Below are 23,903 nucleotides of genomic sequence, written 5' to 3'. Positions count from 1 at the left end.
GGATGCTGTGATAGCTGCTCACTGCTCCCTAAGGAATTAAATGCAGAGAACAAATTTCATTGGAATGTATGTTACAATAAAGATTATTATTAAATATTTATGGATATGCCAACACTAATCAGAATAAGTTGCTAATGTTAAAGCTAACGGATGTTATTTCTGAATATAAGGAAATTTACTCTTCAGGTTTAATTGTGGTAGGTGGTGATTATAACCTGACAGCAGATGACTGCTGATTTATTCAGGAAATCTGAAATGACTGAAGATGACAGACTTAATGAAATTAACTCAAAGAATTTCACATGTATTGTTTTCTAGATTTATGTGGAGGTAAATGTTCTTCATCCAAACACTGACTTCTACAGCCAATCACTTTACTACCTTTGGAACACAGAGAAATGACTTTTAAAAGTCACAGCTGCTTCTTTGATGAAGTTATCTCAGTAATATGTTCATAGGAAACTCTCCTGAAGTAATCCCTGGGGATTTTCCCTCACCACATCATCATTATCATCATTATCTTTTTTACAGTGTATTCTAATTACTGATATATCTATAACAACGGCACATAAAACAGTTGAACACAAATCGCTTCATTTCACATATTCCACTAAAACAGTACATCCAATAACATCCAATTAAAGGTAATATTATTATTATTTCATTTTAAAACCCTTGATGATCTGCTTTCCTTCAATGACTGTTAGACCTGTATTTTTACTTTATGCTCTAAAACTAAGTCAGTTCACAGATTCCCAACGTTCTGAATAAGCATTGTTACTGAGGTACAGGTATACAAATGACTAAATAATTACAAATGCTGATGCGAGTGAGCAATCAGGCCTTCATCTGACTTAGTAGCTGACTAAGCTGGCATTTAGTTACCTGCAGACAATCTGAAAGCCGTCTACTGTTTTCATGCTGCAGATCCTGCTGAGGATTAGCTGAATATAGCATGATCACACGTCCATTATGACACCATGAAATGCTCCACATGCTGAGGATTCAGTTACTAAACGGCAGAAAATCAGCAGCAAACAATACATTTACTCAGCCAGTTTGTAACTGGAGGCTCTGGCTGCTTTTACCATAGAACACAAGGAGCAGTTGTTCCATGAATCAAAGTCTACAATGGCAGAAAATAGGTAACATCACCTTTATGGTTCCATGTGTTCCATCCACTAAGATCAGCTCCATGTTCAGAGGTCACACTACCACATCTTCATAGAAAACAAGCTTCCATCCTTTTCTGTTGCTGCTATGTGTTAAACTACAGGATCATTGTTATCTGTCAACATCCAGATCATATTTATAATGAAGCAATGCAGTTTGCAGACAATCCCAATGAAGTGTGACAGAGTTTGTGAAAACCAAATGATCTGCTGAAGCTAGATGTGGCCAGCAAGGCAACAGGGATGCAGCTACGCTGTTTTTCTCTGCCCACATCATCCAACCTATTGCTGGGACATTTACAGTAAAGCTTAACACTTCAGGGCCAACCTAAAAACCTGCCTTTGTTACACATGCAGAGAATCTTTATTACTACATATAGACCAACATTTTAAGCTCTGCTCATTTTGAAGAAGATTCTTGACATTCTTTGGAAGAGTTAAATGTGATAGTGATGTGTGTTTGAAATGTGAAATAAATGCAGTTTATGTAAATAGTAAATGGTTTCATATTTATGAAGGTGTGCTGTGAATCCTTGAATAAATAGCTTTTTACCTCTTCATGCACCTTTTAAATTCTTTTTTGTCTGGGCCATCTTTTCAACTACCTTAGTGATTTCAACCAGATGTTGACAGTGAACACCTCATGCGTATACGGAGCTCTAGAATGATTCCAGTTGCTTTATGTCGTTGCCGTTGCTCTCTCTAGCTGCCCTTTTGTCTTCTAATGCTCCAGTTTAGTTCAACTCTGGCTAGATTTCACCGTGTTAACTCCAAACTTGTTGCAGTCCGCCCTCATCATTCTTCCTTCAGCCAAGATGCGGCTGACACTCATGTTTGTGTGGAAGCAGAATAATAATCAAATAATAAGAAGAAGCTGCTGCATATGTCTCTATGCTTGCATCCAAAGCCTTGAGTGAAGGCGTATCATGAAGGGGAGAAGTTGCCAGGTTCCATATTTCATAAACTGTTTCTGTTGGGACTCAACTGGATGGCGTAATGCCCAAAGCTTCTGACCACAGATGTGCTTAATGCCACAATTTCTGCCATGCAGTGAGAGGCGTTTTAGTACCAAATGTTTCCCTCCTACATGCACTCTGGACTGGAAACACTGAGAGCTACTTTTTAGGATCTGATTGAATGTGACTTTGTAAAGAGCCTTGAGATGACGTGTTGTGAACTGCCGCTATAGAAATAAAATCTAATTGAAGTGAAAACATTTTAGTGTGGTTATTGTGGAGCATTACCTGATCACTGCTTGTTCCACAGGCTAAAAAAACATTCTTTGGGGATTTAACAGGACATGAAGTTTCTTTTTCTTTGTCCCTATGTAACTATAAATGTCATCAAATAGTCGGCTTTTATCACTTCCATGCGTTTCATATTCCACATGACATAAATGTCTTAATGTGGGCGTGGCCAGCAGATTTTGTAGCATCTCCCTAAACAGAGCTTAGACACTGAAACAAGGTTTACCACTTTGCAATATACTCTAGTTGCATATTCTATATATTAGCTCTACATGGCAATATTTAGCCCTAAAATCCCTGCCTGGTCCTACCTGATGCCGTCAGTATTTGTTCACCCAGAGCAACTCTTTCCTTTTCCATGTTCTTTTTGATGTAGAAAAGCTGATGGCTGGAATATTTGGAAAAGCTTTCCTCACTTCCCTTGTAATCCAAAAAAAGGCAGAATATTAATTTTGTTTTATTTGTAATATTCAATAGTTTGTTTCTGTTGTAGTTCCATATTTCTGCCAGCAGGGAGCGTATTCACAACTACAAGCTCTACGCGCTTCTTCTTTTGTCTTTTTTCTCTTTGCGCTGATGCCGTTACTGCAGTTTAGAGAGAGTTAGAACAGGAGGCGTCAATATAACTAGTTACTAAGTAAATACTGATTAAAACTGTGTTATATCTTGAGTTATTGATCCCAGGAGATTATCTGCACCTGCCAGGAGGGTTTTTGGTTGCGGGACATCACCGTGTTGTTGTGTTTTGTCGAGTGAAAACTGCGGTGAGTAATGATGATTAGCGCTTAGCATAGCATGCTAACTACTGCTGATTCTGGCTGATTGCTCACTGATTTCATGGAGAAAGTATCTTTGTTATGTTGTTATGCTTGGAGACGATGTTTAAAACCAGCTGGAGACAGATGAAGGTATATGAGTGAATTGAGGATGTAAAAAATTGTGTTTTGTGTAAATTATCTGTGTTAATTGAGCTATTGCTGCATGTGATTTGTACTATTACTATATGCCAACTAATGCTATATAGTTAGCGAGCTGGTTTTATGAACTAAAACAAGCAACAGTGTGCTTTTGAGTTATTGAGAGACAGTAATTTAATGAATGATTAACAAATCAAATGTGATTTAAAATAATTCATATACACCATTTTGTGTGTGTGGGCTGTTTAAAAATTAATTTTATAGCTTTATGTGATACTTTGTCAATTTGAATGGTTCACGTTCATTGATTTAAGATTAAAAAGAGGATAAATACTGAACAGTTGATTTGGGTAAATGTATAAAAAGAGAAAGAGATTAATGTAAAAGCTGCTGCTCTATGCAGGTTGTTTTTTTTGTATGAGTCGGTTTTGATCACTGATCTCTATTATACACTGGAGTGCTAATAGCCGCTGTCAGAGCCATACAGTGTTGCCAACTCCTCAGTAAGGAAAGTAGCTATTGGCTGTGCTAAAAGTCGCTAGAAGTCGCTGAATGACATCGCCTAATTTGCATAATGTACCACATGATGTGATGTGCATGTTATTGACGCTGTGGGAGAAATAACGTTTCTCCCACAATAAGTAAAAACACTCAGAACATATATAGAGCTACTTTTTTCTGTCCATTAATGTTTATTTATTTATTATTATTATTTTTTATTTATTTTTATTTTTTATTGATGTTTATTTTATTACAATACTAACCCTCCTCCTTTACCCGGGTTTGAGACTGGCAAAATGAACCATAAAGAGACATTATGGCGGAGTTACAAAAAAAAAAGTTAAACTTTTGTTTAATGTTTTCTTTTTTCCTCTTGTGGTCCACCAAGGAGCCTACAAATCACGGTAAAACACGAACATGTGGTTGTGTGAATGAAATGCCGGGTATTTATTTAGGATAAAATATTTCAAATTCAGTTATTTATGATCAACCTGTGCCGTCAATCCCGGCGCATGCGCGCTTCATTTGCAGTCTGGACGCTGAGGGTAAACATGCTGTGGCTCTGACTGCAGCGCTGAGAGGGACTCCTGCGGGAGAACGGGGTTGGGACGGGGGAGGCGCCCCACGGCAGCACGTGCCGCTGGAGGACAAGAGTATGGAGCGATACGTGCTTTCACCTAAGAGTCTCCAAAAGTCGCTAGATTTGTCGCTAGTCGCTTTTTTGAAAAAGAGTCGCTGGAAGGGGTCTGAAAAGTCGCTAAATATAGCAACAAAGTCGCTGAGTTGGCAACACTGGAGCCATAGAGAGAAGGAGTTGCGACACTCCCATTGGACTCCGTTGTACGCCTTTTGCCGCCTACTTCCGGGGTATGCAGCCTCGCGTAGTTCCAAAAAGCCATTCTATGGCGTTGGACATCATTCACTTCCATTGCTGACTGTCGAGTAACTTCTGAGGTAAGTTGATTAAATAGCTACCTGTTTTGAATTGTCAACTGTCTATATTGTATCAGAAGTCCTTTATGATGCATATACTGATCTTTTGTTGTATGTACACAGCATAATTATATATATTTCTTTTATCTTTGTAGACGACCGATTGCCTGCTAGTTTGTTAGCTTGACTTGCCTTCTGTGAAGGTAACGTTATATCCAGGGGTAAATTGATTAAATAGCTACCTATTTTGAACTGTCAACTGTCTATATTTTATCAGAAGTCCTTTATGATGCATATACTGATCTTTATTTGTATGTACACAGCGTATTTATATATATGTTTTATCTTGGTAGACCACCGATTGCCTGCTAGTTTGTTAGCTTGACTTCGCCCTCTGTAGAGGTAGCACTAACGTTATATCCAGGCATAAATTGATTAAATAGCTACCTCTTTTGAATTGTCAACTCTGTACATTATATAAATAGGCCTTTATGGTGCATATGCTTATATTTATTTGTATTTGCACAGTGCAATTTATATATATATCTTAATTGCGCTGCACTTACCTATAGACCCAAACATATAAGCATAATGCTTTTGATAATATGTGAATGGCTTAATCTTAAAATTATATTCTTAACATGATCATGTTTCACGTTGTGGTCTGCGGGTGACCACTTATCAGAAGTGAGCTAGCTGCTAGGCGAATGCTGAATGGACCACGGCAGACCTAACGCTACCACGAAGGTAAGCTAATGGCTGAATCGGAATTTATAAGCAAAATCACGGTAATCAATAATACAGCCCAGTCACGGTAAAATGAAAATCATGAGACATCTGTCATCACATGAATCATATGGAAAAGAAAACTTAAGTTAGAGCCGTTCTAGCCTTTCCATACGAACATGAACATAAGCTTTTCCCTCCAAAAATGTAAAACATATAAGTAATATACAGCTTTTCGTTGTCACCCTGCCTCTCAAAATGGAAAACTGACATTAACAAATATGTAATCATGCAGCCAGCGTATGTTTTGGAACTATAGCGGTTTACACGAACCACGTGACTGCCCTGGCGGTGACATCAAAGAGTGTCGCAACTCTTTCTCTCTATGGCTCTGGCCACTGTTAGAACGAGTCGCTGTGAAGCCACCAGCCGCCATATTGGTACTCCCTATTTTCCTCCAGTAACTAGGGAATATGTGCGTAATGCATCGAATAACGAGGATTTTCTCATGTTCAGGGGGGGCTTAAAACTTTTAAAATGTCAAATGCCATATACTTTTATGTTATGTTCTAAAACCTTTAAGTACTGAGAAAGTCATTAATAAATGTCACTACACTGAAAAATAAAATCAAATGTTATTGTGTGTAGTTTAGTGCTAGAAATCACATTTCTTTATGGAACAAATTTAGTTTTAATAAAAGCTAAATTATTAAATGTGTTTATGGGGATTATCTGTATTTATGGGGCTGCAGGTTCTGGTCCTGCTGGGCTCCAAGTCTGAGCTTCTGCTGCAGCCACAGCATCTTCTCCATCCGCATCCTGAGAGTGGAGGACGGCGAGCCGCCACCAGTCCACGCCGTCAGCGCGTGAGTAGCCGGCGCCACCTCAGCGTCTCTGAGCGTCTGCTGTGCTAACGGTGTTAACGTCCCGCAGGTTGTGTCTGTGCGACCTGGCAGGCTCTGAGCGCAGCTCCAGGACCCAGAACAAAGGAGAGGACCTGAAGGAGGCTGGAAACATCAACGCCTCGCTGCTCATTCTGGGCAAATGCATCAAGGCTCTGCAGCACAACCAGCACACCAGGTAGGACCTTCATGGTTCTGGGAACCAGTTCTGGTCCTGGAGCGTCCTGAGTGACCCGCTGTCTGCTGCCTCCAGGCTCCTGCAGCACGTTCCATTAAGGGAGAGCAAGCTGACCCACTACCTGCAGGGCTTCTTCTGCAGCAGCAGCAAGGCCTGCATGGTGGTCAACGTCAGCCAGTGTGCCTCCATGTACGACGAGACCCTCAACGTCCTCAAGTTGTTGAGCCTTAAGTTCTGATATCCAATTAGAACATCAGTTCACTCCGAAACATTTAGCACTGCTGTCTTTGTAAAATGAACTGAACAGCAATCTAATCACAACGGGGAAGCAGCCATTATGTGTTTGACTCAGACGATTCATCAGCCTACCTTCCCTAAGATCACCGCTGCATGACTGAAGAACTTCCCCTGGAGCCGCAGCACCAGAGCGCTCTGAGGTCTCGGTAGAGCCGCTTGATGTAGTCAGGATCCAGCAGAGTGAACGCTGGACTTGCTTTGGCTTGAACGGACATCAGCCTCCATGAATACCAGGTCATCCATGTTGCTGTTCATTAACACCGTGCTAACTTTTCCACTGTGGAGGCTCGCCTTGGTACATTCACATAGCAGAGCCGTCCGCACCAAGTGACGACCCAAGATGGTTTAAAATGTCCTGGTAAGTTCTAAGAGGCCACTTCTTCATGTCATCCTCTCAGTCATGAATAGTTTAAGGCTGCGGCGCTGACCTGCCACTTCCATCGCTCTGCAATTATTGGAAATATTGCTGCAACAGTTTATCATTTCAGTCAAGCTAATGTTATTTGGCCGAGGGAAGCGCTGAAACGGAAGTGGAGCACAAAAAAAACAGAAGTTGGACCCAGAGTTACTTCCGTGTTCAAAAATAAGGTGGATAGAACAGAGAGAAATGTGAAAGGTAGTTTGTTGGCTTTGTTTCAGGTGGAGGTTGTGATCTCCAGGCTCCTCCCCGTCGTTCCTCCTGCTTCCTGCAGCAGGAAGACGCTGCAGAGCAGCAGCAGCTCCCTGAGCGGCTGGGAAGCCAGTCTGGAAGACCTTCAGGTGGGAAGGAGTCGCCTTTAGCCGTGTAGCTGCTGACGTCTCAGTCATCCCTGATATCTAAAACATCCGTCCAGCAGGGTGAAGACCAAGACTCCAGTCTGATGGAGGACAGCATGGAGGAGACGGCTGACAAGGTGAAGAAGTCGTCATTAATAAGAGGCTTCACCAGGTCAGTGGTTTTAGCTGCTCCACATTTCTCCTGACATGAATCCACCTGCTGGGTTTCCTGCTGGAGGCGGCGCCACGTTTACCTTCATTCTGACGTCAGAACCGCAGCTTCGTCCCTCCTCCTCTTCATCAGCTGCTGCTGCAGATTTTTGCAGGAAACCAAGCAGCTTGTGGTCGGGTCTGCATGTCCAGGTCCCAGCCTCTGATATTGAATTTACTCCTTAATTATTTACTTAGTTATAATGATGAGAATAGCAACAATAATAAAAACGAGAACAAATCGTATTTAAACTCCATCCCAGTTTTCTCTGGCGATGGATTAAAGCTCCAAACGCAGCTTTGATGTTTGATTCTGTTGCTGCTCGGTTGGAGAAAACAGGAAGAACGATCGTTTTAGTTTAAAATCAAGTTTGACTGTCAAAATAATTTCTTGTTTAAAGGAAGCGGTCCAATAAAAGCCCGTCTCTAGTTCCTAGGCTGTTCCTGCTGGACCCGATGGATGAAAAGAGATTTTGGACCTGACCTTGAACCTTGACCTTTGGCCTCAGACTTCCCTGACCTGATGAGACCGTCAGAGAGCAGTTCTGACGTAACGGCGTCTCTCCTCAGGTCCGACCCGTTTCTCACTGCCGTCTCTTGTCTCCTGTGGGTTCTGCAGAGGCAGGTGGCGCTGTTGGAGCAGCTGAAGAAGGAGCGAGCGGAGAACCTGCTCCTGGAGGCCCGCGTCAGAGAGGAGGTCGGCCAGGAGTTCTCTGAGCTGTTCTCTGACGTGCAGAAAGACTTCAAGTGAGACGCTCCTTCCCCTATTTTTAGAACCGGTCTAGAAAGAGATGATTAACCGGACCTGTGAGATATTAGTGGTTCTGAAAGTGAAGGCCCAGCTGGAGGAGCTGCAGCAGAACCGGGCCCCCAGAACCGCTCCGAGGGAGATGAGCTCCTGGTAAGATCTGGTTTCTGATGGATGCTCTGCAGGTTCTGGATGTTCAGGGTTTAATTATCATCGTCACAGGAGGCTGAGCTCCTCCAGGAGAAGGCAAGGAGAGCAGAGACGCTCGCTGCTCTGGAGTACCAGACGGCGGGGAAAGAGGAGGCGCTGGCCTCTCTGCAGGCGGAGCGAGGAGCCAGAGAGGAGGCCACCGCCGCTCTGGAGGAGCTGAGGCTGCTGCTAGGGAGGTCCTGACCCAGGAGGTCCAACATCAGCAAGAAGAGCAGGAGGTAGGCGAGGTGTGGCTTTAGTCTCAGACCACAGCTTCAGGGTTCTGGAGGATTCTGGTCGCTCCACATGGAGTTCAGTTAAACTGGTTGGTTCTGTGGTTCTGATCCGGGTTTAAAACCTTCAGGCTGAGCTTAAACCAAGCTTTGTTAAAGAAAGATGGCCTCCAGAACCTCTGATGTTCTGCTGTTGACCCGTAAATGGAGGCTCAGCTTCAGGTCCGGTTTCCTCCTGCTCAGCACCGACTACTTCACATCGGGTCCTGATGGTCCGACTCACGTTTTAAGAGGGTGACAGCTGCAGAATAAACTAAGATTATAGCTACATCTCCTGTTTTCTGTGTTTCTGCCCACAGACCAACCAGAACCAGAGTTCTGATCCTGTGGCTGAGGAACCAAGCAGTGGAACCAGAGCCTCACACCCAGAACCGAGGATGACCAGAGCGTCGCTCAGCAGCCGGGTGAGCTCAGCCTGTTTGACCCGGTGTAGGAGAAACGGTACCCTAAACCATCCATGTCTGTGACAATGACGCCACCTCTGACCTCTCAGGGCTCGTCTGGCTTCCTGTCAGTTCTGGAGTCCTCTGAGATCTCCACGGAGGGCGGCAGAACCAGCCGGTTCCCCCGACCCGAGCTTGAGATCTCCTTCAGCCCCCTGCAGCCCAACCGCATGGCGCTGAGGCGGCAGGGCGAGCAGAACCCCGTCACAGTCAAGATCTCACGCTCGGCACGCAAGAGGAAGAGCGGCGAGATGGAGAAGGTAGGCGGCCGACCCAAACCCAGATGGAGAAGGTAGGCGGGCCCGACCCAAACCCAGATGGAGAAGGTAGGCGGGCCCGACCCAAACCCAGATGAAGAAGGTAGGCGGGCCTACCCGAACCCAGATGGAGAAGGTAGGCGGGCCCGACCCAAACCCAGATGAAGAAGGTAGGCGGGCCGACCCGAACCCAGATGGAGAAGGTAGGCGGGCCTGACCCAAACCCAGATGGAGAAGGTAGGCGGGCCCGACCCAAACCCAGATGGAAAAGGTAGGCGGGCCCGACCCAAACCCAGATGAAGAAGGTAGGCGGGCCGACCCGAACCCAGATGGAGAAGGTAGGCGGGCCTGACCCAAACCCAGATGGAGAAGGTAGGCGGGCCGACCCAATTCAGATGGAGACTGAAGGAGGGACGGTACATGAAGGTCGCTGTGAGAAACCATTGATCCACAGGAAGCTGCTGCTCTGCTGTGACTAGTTCAGACCAGCAGCAGAGCAGACGGTCCGGTTCTGAGCAGCAGGTCCGGTCAGGTGTCTGCAGAACATGTTGGTTCTCTGGAGACCCGGGTAGCTGCCAGTCCACAGCTTCCTGTTTCAGATCCTCATTCAGGTATCTGTCAGTGTCCCGACTTCCTGGTTCTGTTTGGTTCTTCCTACTAGAGAAAAAGGTTCTGGGTTCTGAGCGGCGGACCTGAACCCGGACTAGACCCGGTCTGTAGATTTAGGAGTAACCACAGATGGTGAGGTGCAATAAATCACACAAAAACATTTATCAGGAGACCTTTTCTCTTCACAAAGCCTTGCTCTGTAACATAGAAGAGAAAGTTTAGTAATCTGAAAAACACTTTAATATCTGAATAAACTCAAACCTTAAAACATTTTTAATAGTAATGAGTAAATATGTAATAAATGCGATGAATATGGTAAATAAAATAAAACGTGGAGAATAATGAAAATAATTCTAACAGGAAACCAGGTTAGTTTGCACACACAGATGCCAAATTCCTGTAATTCTGTAGTTTTGTATTTCAGAATAAAAAGGAGCTGCTGTTAAATTAAGAATTAATTTTAAATTAAAAATGTTCTTAAGAATTAAATTATTTCTTAAGAGAACAAACAGATCCGTCTGAGCGCCTCTCTGAGCTGTTGGGAGAAAGACGAGCAGCACCAGTTGCTTTTCCTTCCAGCTGATAATTGTACCAATAACTGAACCACATTAGCTGCCTGTCAGTTATTTAGTGTTTTTTATTAAACCTTTATGTATCCTGGGGAGAGACCTGGGGTCTGTTCTTCGTACGTTGCTTAAAACATCCAAGATCAAATGACACATCCAAGATGATTTCATCCGGCTAATTGGGTTCTTCGAACACACCTGTTGTTTACGATTAGTATCACTGGATTGAGTTATCTGAGATAACTGCGCGTTCATGCATTCGTTTAAAAGGGGAAATGTATCGATAGTAGAAACATTGATCAGCAACGCTGCTATTGGCTGTTCAGTTGGCCAAAGAACGCCCACAGTTTTTCTCCCAAGCAGAACACCAGCTTGGAAGGTTATGCCGAATTTGTGTCATTAATTAAAACGAACACCTCAAAGTCTGTTAAAGCCAGGAGAGAGGGCTGGCAAAAAGTAGCAGACAAATTAATGCGTAAATACTGTCCATGGAAGATGTTTCTATCACTTTCTATATTATGTATTTTTTGCATTTTAATTTCATATTTACTTTTACTTTGTTCTTTTTGTCATGGTGCAGCCTTGCCTGCTGCACCATGGACATTTCATGGCACTCTCCACCTTCCATACAGCTCCTGATTCCATGCTCAGTAATCATCTACACCTGTCAGTCACTAATTAGCCAGTACGCAGCACACCTGTCAGCCTCCCTATTTAAGCTCCCTGCATTCAGTCCTCCCCTGTCAGTTCGTTCTGTTGGTTTCTGTTTACTCTTGTGGGTTTTGCTCTTTGCTGCTCACCTCATCTTGTTCTCATCCAGCCTGAGTTCTCCGCCCATCTGCTGTGACTCTGGTCCTGCTCTCACTCCAGTCATGCAAGTATTCATCCAGTCTTGCTGTTGATCAAGTTCCGGTTCTCAAGCCTCCATGCTGCTGTGCTGCTGGTCCAGCTATCTTCATGCTCCGGCTCCGTTCTGCTCGCCAGCTCCAGCCATTTACAGCTCCAGCCTGGTCTGAACTCTGGTCATCTTCCTCCACAATTCATCATCTTCAATAAACTCTCTTTTTAACTGTACTCTGTGTGTGGTTACGTTCGGGTTCATCTAAAAACATGACAGAACGAACTGACCATTTGAACCCGAAACCCGCACAGAGTTTCACTGCAGGAACCGGCAAAATGGATCCTGCTCTGTTCCCGGATAGCAGCGCAGCGGAGCACATTCTCCAGGAGAACGCGGGTCTCCTCATGGAACAGGTTCGAGGTTGTCTGGATATGATCGCAATGCTCAGTCCACCTTCGAGGCGAGTAAGTGCAGTGGCTCAGGTGCGGAACATGCTGAAGAGTAAAACAGAGCTCTTACCATATTTTGAATTCTCGGGGGTGTACGAAGAGCTCGACTGGAATCAACGGGCTGCAGTTGCCCAGCTCTTCAGCAGGCCACTTCCACCCAGACCTCGGCCCTCTAGCCTGTCCGTCTCGGCAGCTGTTTTTGGCGCTGCTGATTCAGCCTCCTCCACGTCAGCGGCCCCTGCTGCACCTGTTGCTGAAGCTGCTGCTGAGTCTGCCGCTGTTCCAGCCACGGATCCAGCCTCTGTACCTCTCGCTGTTGAGGCTCCTACTGCTACTGTCTCTGCCGCAGCTCCTGCTGCCTCATCACCACCCCGTCCCTCCCGGCGCAGACGCCGGGTCCGCCGGCACATGACCTCCTCCGAAGCCCAGCCAGATGCTGCTGTTGCAGCCGCACCAGCTGAAGTTGACGTCACCTCTCTTCCCCTGGTGAGTCAGTCCGACAGCGTTGCGACTGTCCCAGCAAGCCAGAGCAGAAACCATCTTGTTCCTCCTCAGCTCGGTCACCACCTCCACGACACTCAGCTTGCTCCCCGGGTGAAGTGTTCAGCCGCTGCTCGGAGGTCCACGCCTCGTCCAACCAAAGCGCCCCAGATCCATGAGACCCAGCTGTGGGACTTCTTTTACGGGGATAGGGATGACCTGCTTCCCTATCGGGCCAAACCAACACCAGAGGCTGAGGTCTCCGTAACCCCGCCACCGGCTTCATCAGAAAGCCCTGTCCCTGCTCAGCCTGCAGCCAAAGTCTCAGTTCCTGTCCAGCCCGCAGCCAGAGCCTCTGCACCTGCTCAGCCCGCAGCCAGAGCCTCTGCACCTGCTCAGCCCGCAGCCAAAGCCTCTGCACCTGCTCAGCCCGCAGCCAAAGCCTTAGTTGTTGCCCAGACGGCCACAGAAAGCCCTGGTCCTGCTTCGCTGGCTGCATCAGAGGAGCCTGGTACAGAGAATCTGGTTGACGCCAGTACGGCGTCCGACGCGGGCTCAGAGCAAGCCTTTCTGGCGTCTGAGGCGGCTCTCGAGCACGGCAGTCTGCCGTCCAACGTGGGGACCCAGGAGGGTCCGTCGCCTGTCTGCGATGTGGAGACCCAGGAGGGTCCGTCGCCTGTCTGCGATGTGGAGACCCAGGAGGGTCCGTCGCCTGTCTGCAACGCGGAGACCCAGGAGGGTCCGTCGCCTGTCTGCGACGCGGAGACCCAGGAGGGTCCACCGCCAACATGTGACGCAGTAACCCAGGAGGGTTCACCGCTTACCATCAACAAGGGGACCCAGGCATGTCCGCTGCCCGCCGTCGACGCGGGGACCCAGGAGGGTCTGCCGCCTACCATTGACGCGGGGACCCAGGAGGGTCTGCCGCCTACCATTGACGCGGGGACCCAGGAGGGTCTGCCGCCTACCATTGACGCGGGGACTCAGGCTGGTCCGCCGCCTACCATTGACATGGAGACCCAGGAGGGTTCACAGCTTCCTGAAGCCTGTAGCCAGGCGTTTCCTGAAGCCACTGTAAAATGATGTTTGTCTGTTTTATAACAGCCACCAATAAGAAGGCTGGAAAAAAACTGGTTATTTTTACTTTTGTTGCATGAGGCATGTTTCACTGTTTCTTTTTCTTTCACAAAATGACACAGGGTGCCATCCGTTCCCTAAATAAACAGCTTCTTCAACAAACTAACACGCTTATCACGGCTGGTTTTGTGAGGGGTGCCGGTGCCGATCTCCAGCTGTCAATGGGCGAGAGGCGGGGTACAACCTGGACGGGTCCATCGCAGGGCAGAAATAGTCCAGACTTTTTCCCATTTTACTGTGATATCACCAAGACCTGCTGCACAGGTGCCGTTGTGCCAAACGACTTATCCCCGGCAGAATTCGTATCCCCTGCGTCGGGAGCGCATTCAGCTGGAAGAATCCAGTCAACACCGCCTCATTTCCAACCTATTAGGCGTGGAAATGAAGATGTTTTACTTTTCTTAATGAAATATAGCGATGGTGTCGTTACATTATCGTTCAGTTAGTGTGAAAAAACTGAAAATGTAACACTTGTTAGTGCTATCATAAAGGATTGCTATGTCGGTTGTGGAATGTATTAACTTTGAACTGTTTTTATACACTTTTATGAAGGTTTAACATGTTTTTACATGCGTTTATATGCTTTAAAGTAGAATGTGAGAAGATTAGGGTAAAAAGCGCTGTTTGTGAGCAGAAGAGAGGGTTTCAAGGCCAAGTCAACAGTTAGCAGAGCAGAATGTTTCAACGGAGAGAAAAACAAATCCATAAAAGGTAAAAGTAGCTGTGAGGGAGTAGAAACCGATACTGTATACGTCATTTGCTTGTGTGACTCTGTGAAATTATCCTTTGAAAATTAAATAAAACTAGCCTGAACAGGAGAGAGAGCCAGAGTTGCTGTCCGCAGAGTCTGGCTGGTGCATCTCTCCCTTTGCAAAGGCGAACCTGAATTATGCGTCCATGGCTGATTAATTGTTTTAAGTCCTGCACAACGAATCAACGAACCCGGAGAAGCAAGACGGCTTCAACATGGTTAAAACTCAATTGATCACTCAATATAACACGTTATGAGAAAGTGAACGGCTTTGTGGGCATTTCCAGATGTGTCACCAAAATATTAGCTTTATGTTATTAGATTGTCGCATGTCTGTCTGCTGAAAACAAAAATCCACCTTCCTGAGTTCATCACAGCTGTCTGCTGGTTCTTTTTTTTCTTTTTTGGTAGCTAAACCCGCATGAATGGATCATATAAAGCGGATTTCACGTGTGATCAAATGAACACTGAATAAAGGTACAGCCAAAATTATCAGATTTAATAAGATTTTAAGTCAACCAAGAACATATAGAGATATTAACCATATTAAGAAAACGAGATATGTCGCTTCTAAAGCTAGAACAATGTAGGAGTTTAAAAAAACTATTTAATTTCATTAGAATGTGATGTTCTAATAAAATGCTGGAGGTTAAAAGTTTTATTGATTTCAGACACTCTCCCGACGCAGGGGATACAGATTCTGGCGTGAATAAGCCGTTTGGCACAACGACACCTGTCACCTGTGCTATCCTAGTGCAGCAGGTCTTGGTGATATCACAGTAAAATGGGCAAAGTCTGGATTATTTCTGCCCTGCGATGGACTGGTGACCTGTCCAGGTTGTACCCCGCCTCTCGCCCATTAACAGCTGGAGATTTTTAAAGCACCGACTGCTGTTTATCAGCTCATTGTGAACCAAACAATAGTTTTTATCATAAAGTCCTGAATGTAGAAGTCTGAGCTTTAAAATCTCAAGGCTGACGGCAGCAAAGGACATCTGGGAGGAGATCGGCATCCCGGAGGACCAGAGGCTGAGGAGGACTGATGTTGTCATGAACCACATTAAGAACCTGTTGGATATGATGATTAAAGAGGAGGAGTCAATGAAGAAGAGAAGGAGTCAATGAAGAAGAGGCTCCTAAGCAGCATCCAGACCTGACAGATCTATAAAAAGTGATGATCAACAACATAAAGGCAACAATGCTGTTATCCACCCACACTGGTCTGTAAATGTGTAACATTTTCTGAAGCTTGACTGGTATTCTGGTAAAATGGTAGAAAACTGGTTTTTAGAAGTGGTTTTAAAAAACACTTTTTATTTTACAATTTTGTAAAGAACAGCTGCCGATTAAACTGAATGTTACAACCTTGACATGATTATATGAGTTGTTTTACCGAGAAACCGATAAGAAGCGCCGTGAAAACCCGCCTGTCTGGCTGCGATGCGCGCTCCCGACACAGGGGGACAGAATTTAGCACATCACCTGTTTCCGGCAACTTTAATAAGTGTCAGAGTTTTAGTGAAATATTGAAAATTGATCAGATGAAAAGAAGAGAATGAGCAGCAAATGAATCAAACACAGAAGAAGAAAATATGTTTATTGCTCATTAAAACACATGAAGTAGAACTGCAGCAAATCTACAAAAGGAAGATTTAACGTGAATTATTGTGATTTCTGTATTATTGGCCTAATCCTGCTTCGCTACTAAAGGCCCATTTTTACCCCGGTTTAAGATTTGACAATAAATGAGGAATCATTGATCAGAGGTAGAACAGTTTAAATACATATTTAATTCATAGAAATTAAACATGGAGACAGAGTACATACCATTACAAGATGTTTTCTTGCGCGGTGGATAAGTCTGTCTGTCTGAAGTAAGTTTTACCAAGACATTCCTTTTATCAACTTTAAACTCCTCCTGCATGGCTCAGAGGAAGGATGACTGATCTCCTCTCCTTCTGACCACCCCCCTCAGGGCAATAAATCTCTTACGCTGGAGCAGGAAGGGACAGGCCCCACTCTGCTTTCCTCAGTAACCCCAACTAAGATATATTTTTAATTCTCAACAGAATGTAAAAAGTGTTTAGAAAAATAGGAGCGGACAGAAACAGATAATGTCCAGAGATTGAGAAAAACTGGCCAACATTTCAATGAAATCTGACTGATGAATGAAAGTAAAAAACCAAGAGAGAAAGTCAACATGCTGATATTCAGAGTGAAGCTTTGACTGGAAACAGGCAGAAAAACAACATGTGGATCCTGGAATAATCCCAGCTTCCATCTTTAAAGGACTGGAAGAGGAAGAAGTTTCCAAGGAATCATTTAGAAGAGTTTCACAAAGAAACAGATTGAATCCATGAATGTGAAAACGTGTTTCTGAGTGAAAGAGACAGACATGAACAGACTGAACTATCTGTTCAACAGGGAGAGGCTTTCTCTGACAGGAGGAGACTCTTTAGACTCAATCAGCACAAAAACACTGAGGAACCAGAACTGGACCAGAACCCAAAGCCAGGAAGCAGAGGTTCAGTGAATGTGGTGTTGAAGGTGTGGAGGTGGATCAGTGAGTCAGAGGAGACTCTGTAGAAGGACAGAATACCAGCAGGACAGTCCACATACACTGCTACTCTGTTGGAGACGGAGGAGGAGGAGATAGATGTTGGTCTGCTATTGTGATAGACAGAATAACCAATATCAGAGCAGCTCAGACTCCAGGACTGATCATTATATCCAAACACACAGTCAAACCTGTTTCCTTTCCTCCTGATTCTTCTGTAACTCACTGATATATAAACTTCTCCTCTCCACTCGACCTCCCAGTAACAGCGACCAGTCAGACCAGTTCTACACAGCAGCTGAGGCCAGTAATCAAATCTGTCTGGATGATCAGGATATGACTGAAGCTCCTGCCATGTCACCTTCCTGTTGTCTTCAGACAGTTTGATTTTTCTGCTCACTGTGTTTGTGTCGATTGCGAGTTGACAGGAATCTGATTGAGAGAACAAAGACAATCCAGCTGCAGTTATTGATCATTTATTGACACTTTGATGATGACTCCTGAATGAGTGATGGACAGTTTGAAGATGGTTGAATGTGAGCTGCTTTGTTGTCATGAATCAAATGAAAAACACACTTACACTTCCTCAGACCTGGTGTCAACCATCGGACTCCAGCAGGCTCCACCCTGAAAGGAGGAGGGGGGTCAGACCATCAGTCTCTTTCAGCAGCAAACATGGACATTACATGTCTCTCAGACACACATTGTCCTCCACTGAGAAAGGACCAGTCCAACATTTGGACACGTCCACTTGTTGTAAAAATCCAGAGAAAGAAAGAAGGGCTGAGAGCAGATGATGATGATGATGATGATGATGATGATGATGATGATGATGATGATGAAACATTACAACCTGCAGTGGATGTAGTGAGGACAGTTGGTGGCGCTGTAGCACAACTCATTTGTCCAAACAGAGGAAAAGCTCCAACAGAGAGGAGAAAGGAAATCCCTCAGTAACAACCTGAAGAAACAGCCTGAAGCCTAAAAGGAGATCAGGAAACTAAGTCAACATGTCTGGAAGCTCCACCTGATTTAATAATCAGCATTAAGATACAATCAATCTAAACACTGACACCAACTCTGGATCCCTGTTCCATCCACACTCCCACACACAGCTGGAGGAATGATAGACTAAAGAGCCCTGTGGAAATCTGCTGTGGCCACACTGGAAGATCCAGAAATACAAACATTAAAAAGGAGAAGCTGCATCACATTCAACAAAGAGTTCAACAAGAATCAAAGATCTGATCTCTGAGCTCAGACTCACAAACCAGGGAGAGGCTTCCATCATCACAGACCCCTGACAAACACCTCCAACCTTTCAGCTCTTCCTCTACCAATCAGCACCACCAGGTGGCGCTGCACACATTTACAATGAGACCAAGAAGAAGATGCAGCTTCCTGAATCCAGCAGCTGCAGTAATGGCTTGTGAAAGTGTCCAAGGAGCCTCTGGAACAAGGCCCCCAGCAGATAAAACAGTCCAGAGAGTCTTTGTTTGCATCTTTCCACACAGATTTCCAACCTGCTTTGAGAGGGAAATGAAGTCCCGTTCTACTGATGATGACACGCTCTGATATCACAGATCAGGAGCTGCTGGACTTCTACATTTCCAGCATGGAGGACATAGGAGATTTTACTCCTGATGTCACATCAGGAGTAAAATCAGAGCTCCAGCTTCCATTGAGAAGTTCTGATTGATGTTCAGGTAGGAAGAGCAGCAAAGAAATATCTTGGATCTTCTACAGGATTTTTGGGTCCATGAAGCAGCAGAACTCTAGAGCAATTCAGCAGAGATAGGAGGAAGAACCGGGCCCAGTTTGTTCTGAAGAGGACTGGGAGACAATCTGCACTGAAGCTCATCTGACTACAAATTCAGACACATGGAGGGAGTTTAAGTGGAGAATAATGATGAGGTTCTTCAGAACTCCTGGAATTACAGCAAAGATGGACCTAAATAACCCAGTTTATGCTGGAAAACCTGCAGAACCCACATAGCAGATCACAGCCATGTGTTCTGGTTCTGACCCAAGCTGGATGTGTTCTGGTTGTAGCCCTTTAATCCTCCCAAATGAAGTGAGTGGGCTCTGGGTTCTATCAATCTCTTCAATGTTTCCTTCAAAGTATTATCTGGGAGAATTTCAGGCTTTCCTGTGTGATGTGGACGCTGAATACGGGGATGTACTCTACCACTCTGATGTGCTCTCTCAACCAAAATCACGATGCATTCACTGACTGCCTCAGTGTAGGAAAATACACTCCCATTTTACAGGCTACTTTTACTGAAACATCACAAACAGAGGGCCTACTTTTAAAATGTATCATTAGAGCAAATTCATAAACGATTGTTTTCAACAGCAAACAAACTGAGCTAAACAGACGCCAATGTCAAACTGAACTCACGTCAACAAGATCTTTTTTATTACTATTATTTCAGTTGACATCATCTGAATTTAACAGACGTCAACATATTCTATTTTCCTATTTACTTTTTAGGCCAATTATACACAATTTAAACCTGTTGCTATTTTAACAACCATGTTTTAACAAACATTCTCAATGTGAACAATGAGGACGCGCCTTTGATGTGCAAAGCTGTTCTATGTTGGGTTGTAGAGAAGAAAGAAACAGCAGCAAGTCATCCTGCTCTTGTAGCCTTGACCGGTATTAGTTTTTGATCAGGGTGAGAGTGGAAAACCCACATTCACACAGGTAAGTGAAGGTGAAGGGCATCAGGACTCATGGCTTTGGTGGACACATGGGGAAACTCGCTCTCAACACCAGAATCATGTAATTGTAATTTCCACCAGTCTCTGTTTCAAGTCCACATTTGAGCTGAGCTCAACAAGGGCCTCCTCCTCTTGGATGCTCAGTTCATCGCAAACTGTGTGTGTGGGGGGTGTGGGGGGGGTTGGTCGAGAGAGAAAACCACTGATCTAGGCTACATGGTCCTGATCCAAGCTGTATGAGTTCTGAATGGATGGATCTGAGGCTTCAAAGCAGCTTTTAAAGCCAACATATCACCAGAACCCAGTTCTGCATTGTTGGGTCTCACCTCAGACGGTCAGAGGGACCAACAAAGTTCTACCTCTTCAATCTGCTGCTCACTGCAGCCTTGAAATGCAGATCAACTGATTGGTTGAAGGCAGAACCTCCATCCTACAACTGGTGGTGCTGAAAGTTTGGGCCAGGTACCAAATGGAGAGAAGAACCAACCTGACCAGACTTTAAATGAATGTGTTCTATAGGCGTTGGGAACCTGCAGTAATGTTACTGATGCAATAAAACTAAAGGTAGTAATTAATAATTGGATCATTGTTAGATGGAGGATCTGAGACTTTATGACAACACAGCTCTGACCCAAGACTCTTTGATGATCTGGTTGTTCATTTTCTCTTTTTGTTGTTTAGAAAATGAAAAAAAAAACTCAATAAAATGAAGTTTAAAGTTTGTTTAAAGTGTTTCATCATGTGAATCTAAATGGTGAACTTCTCTTTCACAAATCTATTCAGACTTGCTATTCAGCGCCATTAAAGACCCACGACCCTTTAATTTTCCCTGTGAGTCGTTCTTAGTGAGGAGAATATTACAGAAAACTGGGTAATGATCTCTGCCTGCAGACGAGTCGTCTAATAAATCCCATTTCACCACCAGCTGAAATATTCCTGGACACTAGTGTTAAATCAAGGACTGATCCATTTCCTGGATGAACATCTGTTCTGGTCCATCTTCCATTATTCAACAGAATAAATTATTACCCTCTAAATGTTCTTCTACCATTTCTCCATTTCCATCTGTTCTGTTTCCTCCCCATAATATTCCATGTGCATTAAAGTCACCACATATTACTGATTATCTCCACCTTTAATCTGCAGTCAGATCTAACTTTTTACAAGGATTATAATAGTTAACTATAATTAATTAACCTCATTTATTATTCTCTCTATTACTACATATTCTACATCAGTTCCTCTACTATTTCTCTACATGTTAGATGATCTTTTCTAAATGTTGAACGATCTCCTACTGTTTCTTCCTTCCTGTCACTGAAACATCTCCACTTATTTAGAAAACTAGTTACAGATTTAGTCTTTTACTCATTTTAACCATCTGTGCCAACATGTTTTCACCTCTCATCACAACAACCTCCTGTCATCTTGGAGGAAAAGTCACCATGAATGATGTGACATTTTCTCCATAATCACACATGAACTCTGAGCTGCTGGTTTCAGCTCTGTACCTGGATCATCTAGTCTGGAGTCAAAGGGAACGAAGGGAACCAAATCTCAGCAGCTCCAGATTTTGCTCCACAAATGTGATAAAATAAAAACTGAATAAAGTTACGACCAAAATGATTCTCAACTCTGGCTCATCTAGATTTAAAGATATTTTCATTCAACCAAGAAATAGGAAGGAAATGAGGCAGGTAGGTTTCAAGATATAACAATGTATAAGGAGTTAAGGATCTATTTTATTAACATTTTATCAGAATGGCATGTTGAAAATTATTTGTGGACTTTTTAATAATGAATGTTAAAATTTCACTGATTTTAAAGCCCTGGGACACATTTAATTAGTGCTGAGCAGCGTTTTACATCTTTCTAATGTTATTCTGACATTTTTCTTTGGAGCTCAGAGTCCTGCAGGCTGGAAGTCCTCTTACCATCACCATCATTTCCACCTCAGTGTCTGTTCTAACATCAAGTTTTTTAGTTCATTTTTACACTGCCACAATCTGGATTCTGTACTCTACTTGTAATGATGATTTCAAAAATTAATGTCCAGCTCACTGTGGTGGTGATCGCAGGGTGGGCTCTGGTTAAATGCCTGGATGACCCCAGATCCAATGACCAGGCCAAGTGATGCTTTCTGCTTTCTTTAATAAGGAGATTTAGGTCTCTGTATGTGTGTGGTTCTACAAACTATAATAAACTAATAAAAACACAAATTGTAATCTGATGTTATCACAACCTCTCATATTAGTAGATCACACAAATCATTACAGCCACATGCTGTCTAGTAAACCTAACAGGCCTTTATTTGGAGCCCAAAACAGATCTGGGAACAAATGAAAACTGTTTTTTTTTTGTTTTATGTTCTTCCAGTCTTGTGCCTCAATCACTGATAATGTGGAGATCAAGCAAACAAGGAAACTAAACATGATCAGAATCATCAATTGAGGGGGAAAAGTTAGCTTAGTTAGCCATATCTGCTGTCAGCTAAATGAGCTGATAGAAAAGATCCAGAACAATAAACCTAACAAATTATTCTGATTTGACAATAAACAAAACTCAGCAGTCTTAAGGACGCACGCTGTCAGGAAATACCACATAGACTGCTTTCAAACTCAGTTTGTAAAGATCTTCACTGCTTCCAGAAACATCAATTTTACATCTCTTCTAACGCCCCCTGGTGGTGAGCCTGGAAACTGCACCACAGTCCTGCCTTCAGAACATCACTCGTCTATAGCAGCTAGTTTTATTTACAGATCCTCAGATTATGATTAGTGATCTTTGTATTTTTAAATCTTTCCGACATATCTGGTCTGGATGCACCTGCATAACTTTCCCGTGTGAAACAAGCTCACATGCTTACAGATTTACTGTGTTTCCACATCCAATCCAAGCACGTAGACAGGAGTTGAGTTAAGCCCCGCGTACACTGTACGAGTTTTTGCCCTTTTCGGGCCGATTCTTCAGTCGTGCGTGCATTTTTTGAATCGGGACGAATTTCAGCTTGATCGTACAGGGGGGGAGGAGGGGCGATTGGCCTCTCACGACCACCTCGCGGCCAGGAATCGGACGGTCGGTTGAAATCAAACATGTTTGAAATTCAGTCGGCCGTCGTGAGGTTTTCGTGAGCGCATCCTGCTGTTCAAGCAGAGCTACGACAGTTTACGAGCCGTTTTTCCCCCAACCTCGCGCAGTGCGCACACGCAAACAAGTAGATTTAACTGACTATCGTGACATTGTTGATAAACAAAGAGGAAAAGGCTGGGGTGTTAAATGTGCACGGCCGCCAGCTTACCTCAAGTTCTTTCTGTAAAACTGACAGATCGTAGTAATCACGTTTGATCAGCCATGTCTTTGTCCAAATATGTTGTTGCTGTTTCTTTTTAGGGCTTTCTACACAAAATTGCACATATTGCCAAAGCAGCGCGTTTCTCTCCAGTAATGTTTACAGTAGCCATCGACACTTCCGTCTTCTTCTTCGTCGTCTTTGTCTTCTTCTGTCTACGTTCGGACGTACAGTGTGAGCACTCAGGTCACGTCCGAACGTCGCGCCGTACACAGATCGTGAGCGGTGAACTTTTAAACACCGCGGTTCCGTCGAACAGTTTGAGATGTATATAAGTACCACGACTGAAAAACTCGTACAGTGTATGCCCGATAGGAACTGGATCGTACGAGTGCCTGCAGATGGCTGCAATGGTTGATCAGTCTGATCGAACATTGTCATAAAGTTCCACCATACCTTTTTTCCTCCATACCTGAGAGTTTCCAGTCTCCATTGTGGATCCTTCAGTCCAGCCGACAGCAGCTTCACTCCTGAGTCTCCTGGATGATTGTAGCTCAGGTCCAACTCTTTCAGGTGGGAGGGGTTGGAGCTCAGAGCAGAGATCATTGAAGCACAGCCTTCCTCTGAGACCAGACAGCCTGACAAGCTGCAGACAAAAGTGACAATTCAAGACATGATGTAAGTAGTGCTCAAGAAGCTGCTGCTCTGCTGGTTCTAATAAACAAAAA

General features: G+C 44.3%; 1 protein-coding gene across 2 annotated transcripts in view; it reads left to right on the top strand.

The window, feature by feature from the left end:
• Positions 1 to 3,128: 3,128 nt before the first annotated feature.
• Positions 3,129 to 23,903, top strand: part of LOC118561878 (kinesin-like protein KIF20B) — a 54,732-nt gene continuing 33,957 nt past the window's right edge. For both annotated transcript variants that reach the window (XM_036134139.1, XM_036134138.1), the window contains exons 1-5: positions 3,129 to 3,183; positions 6,249 to 6,362; positions 6,430 to 6,576; positions 7,513 to 7,632; positions 7,707 to 7,801. In XM_036134139.1, coding sequence (XP_035990032.1) covers positions 6,541 to 6,576; positions 7,513 to 7,632; positions 7,707 to 7,801 — 251 coding nt within the window. In that variant the 5' untranslated portion in view covers positions 3,129 to 3,183; positions 6,249 to 6,362; positions 6,430 to 6,540. The remainder of the gene's footprint in view (positions 3,184 to 6,248; positions 6,363 to 6,429; positions 6,577 to 7,512; positions 7,633 to 7,706; positions 7,802 to 23,903) is intronic.

The sequence above is a fragment of the Fundulus heteroclitus genome, unplaced genomic scaffold, assembly GCF_011125445.2.
Source record: "Fundulus heteroclitus isolate FHET01 unplaced genomic scaffold, MU-UCD_Fhet_4.1 scaffold_75, whole genome shotgun sequence".
Classification (NCBI taxonomy): Eukaryota; Metazoa; Chordata; class Actinopteri; order Cyprinodontiformes; family Fundulidae; genus Fundulus; species Fundulus heteroclitus.
The sequence above is the reverse complement of the archived record's forward strand: the minus strand, read 5'-3'. Positions and strand labels throughout refer to the sequence as shown.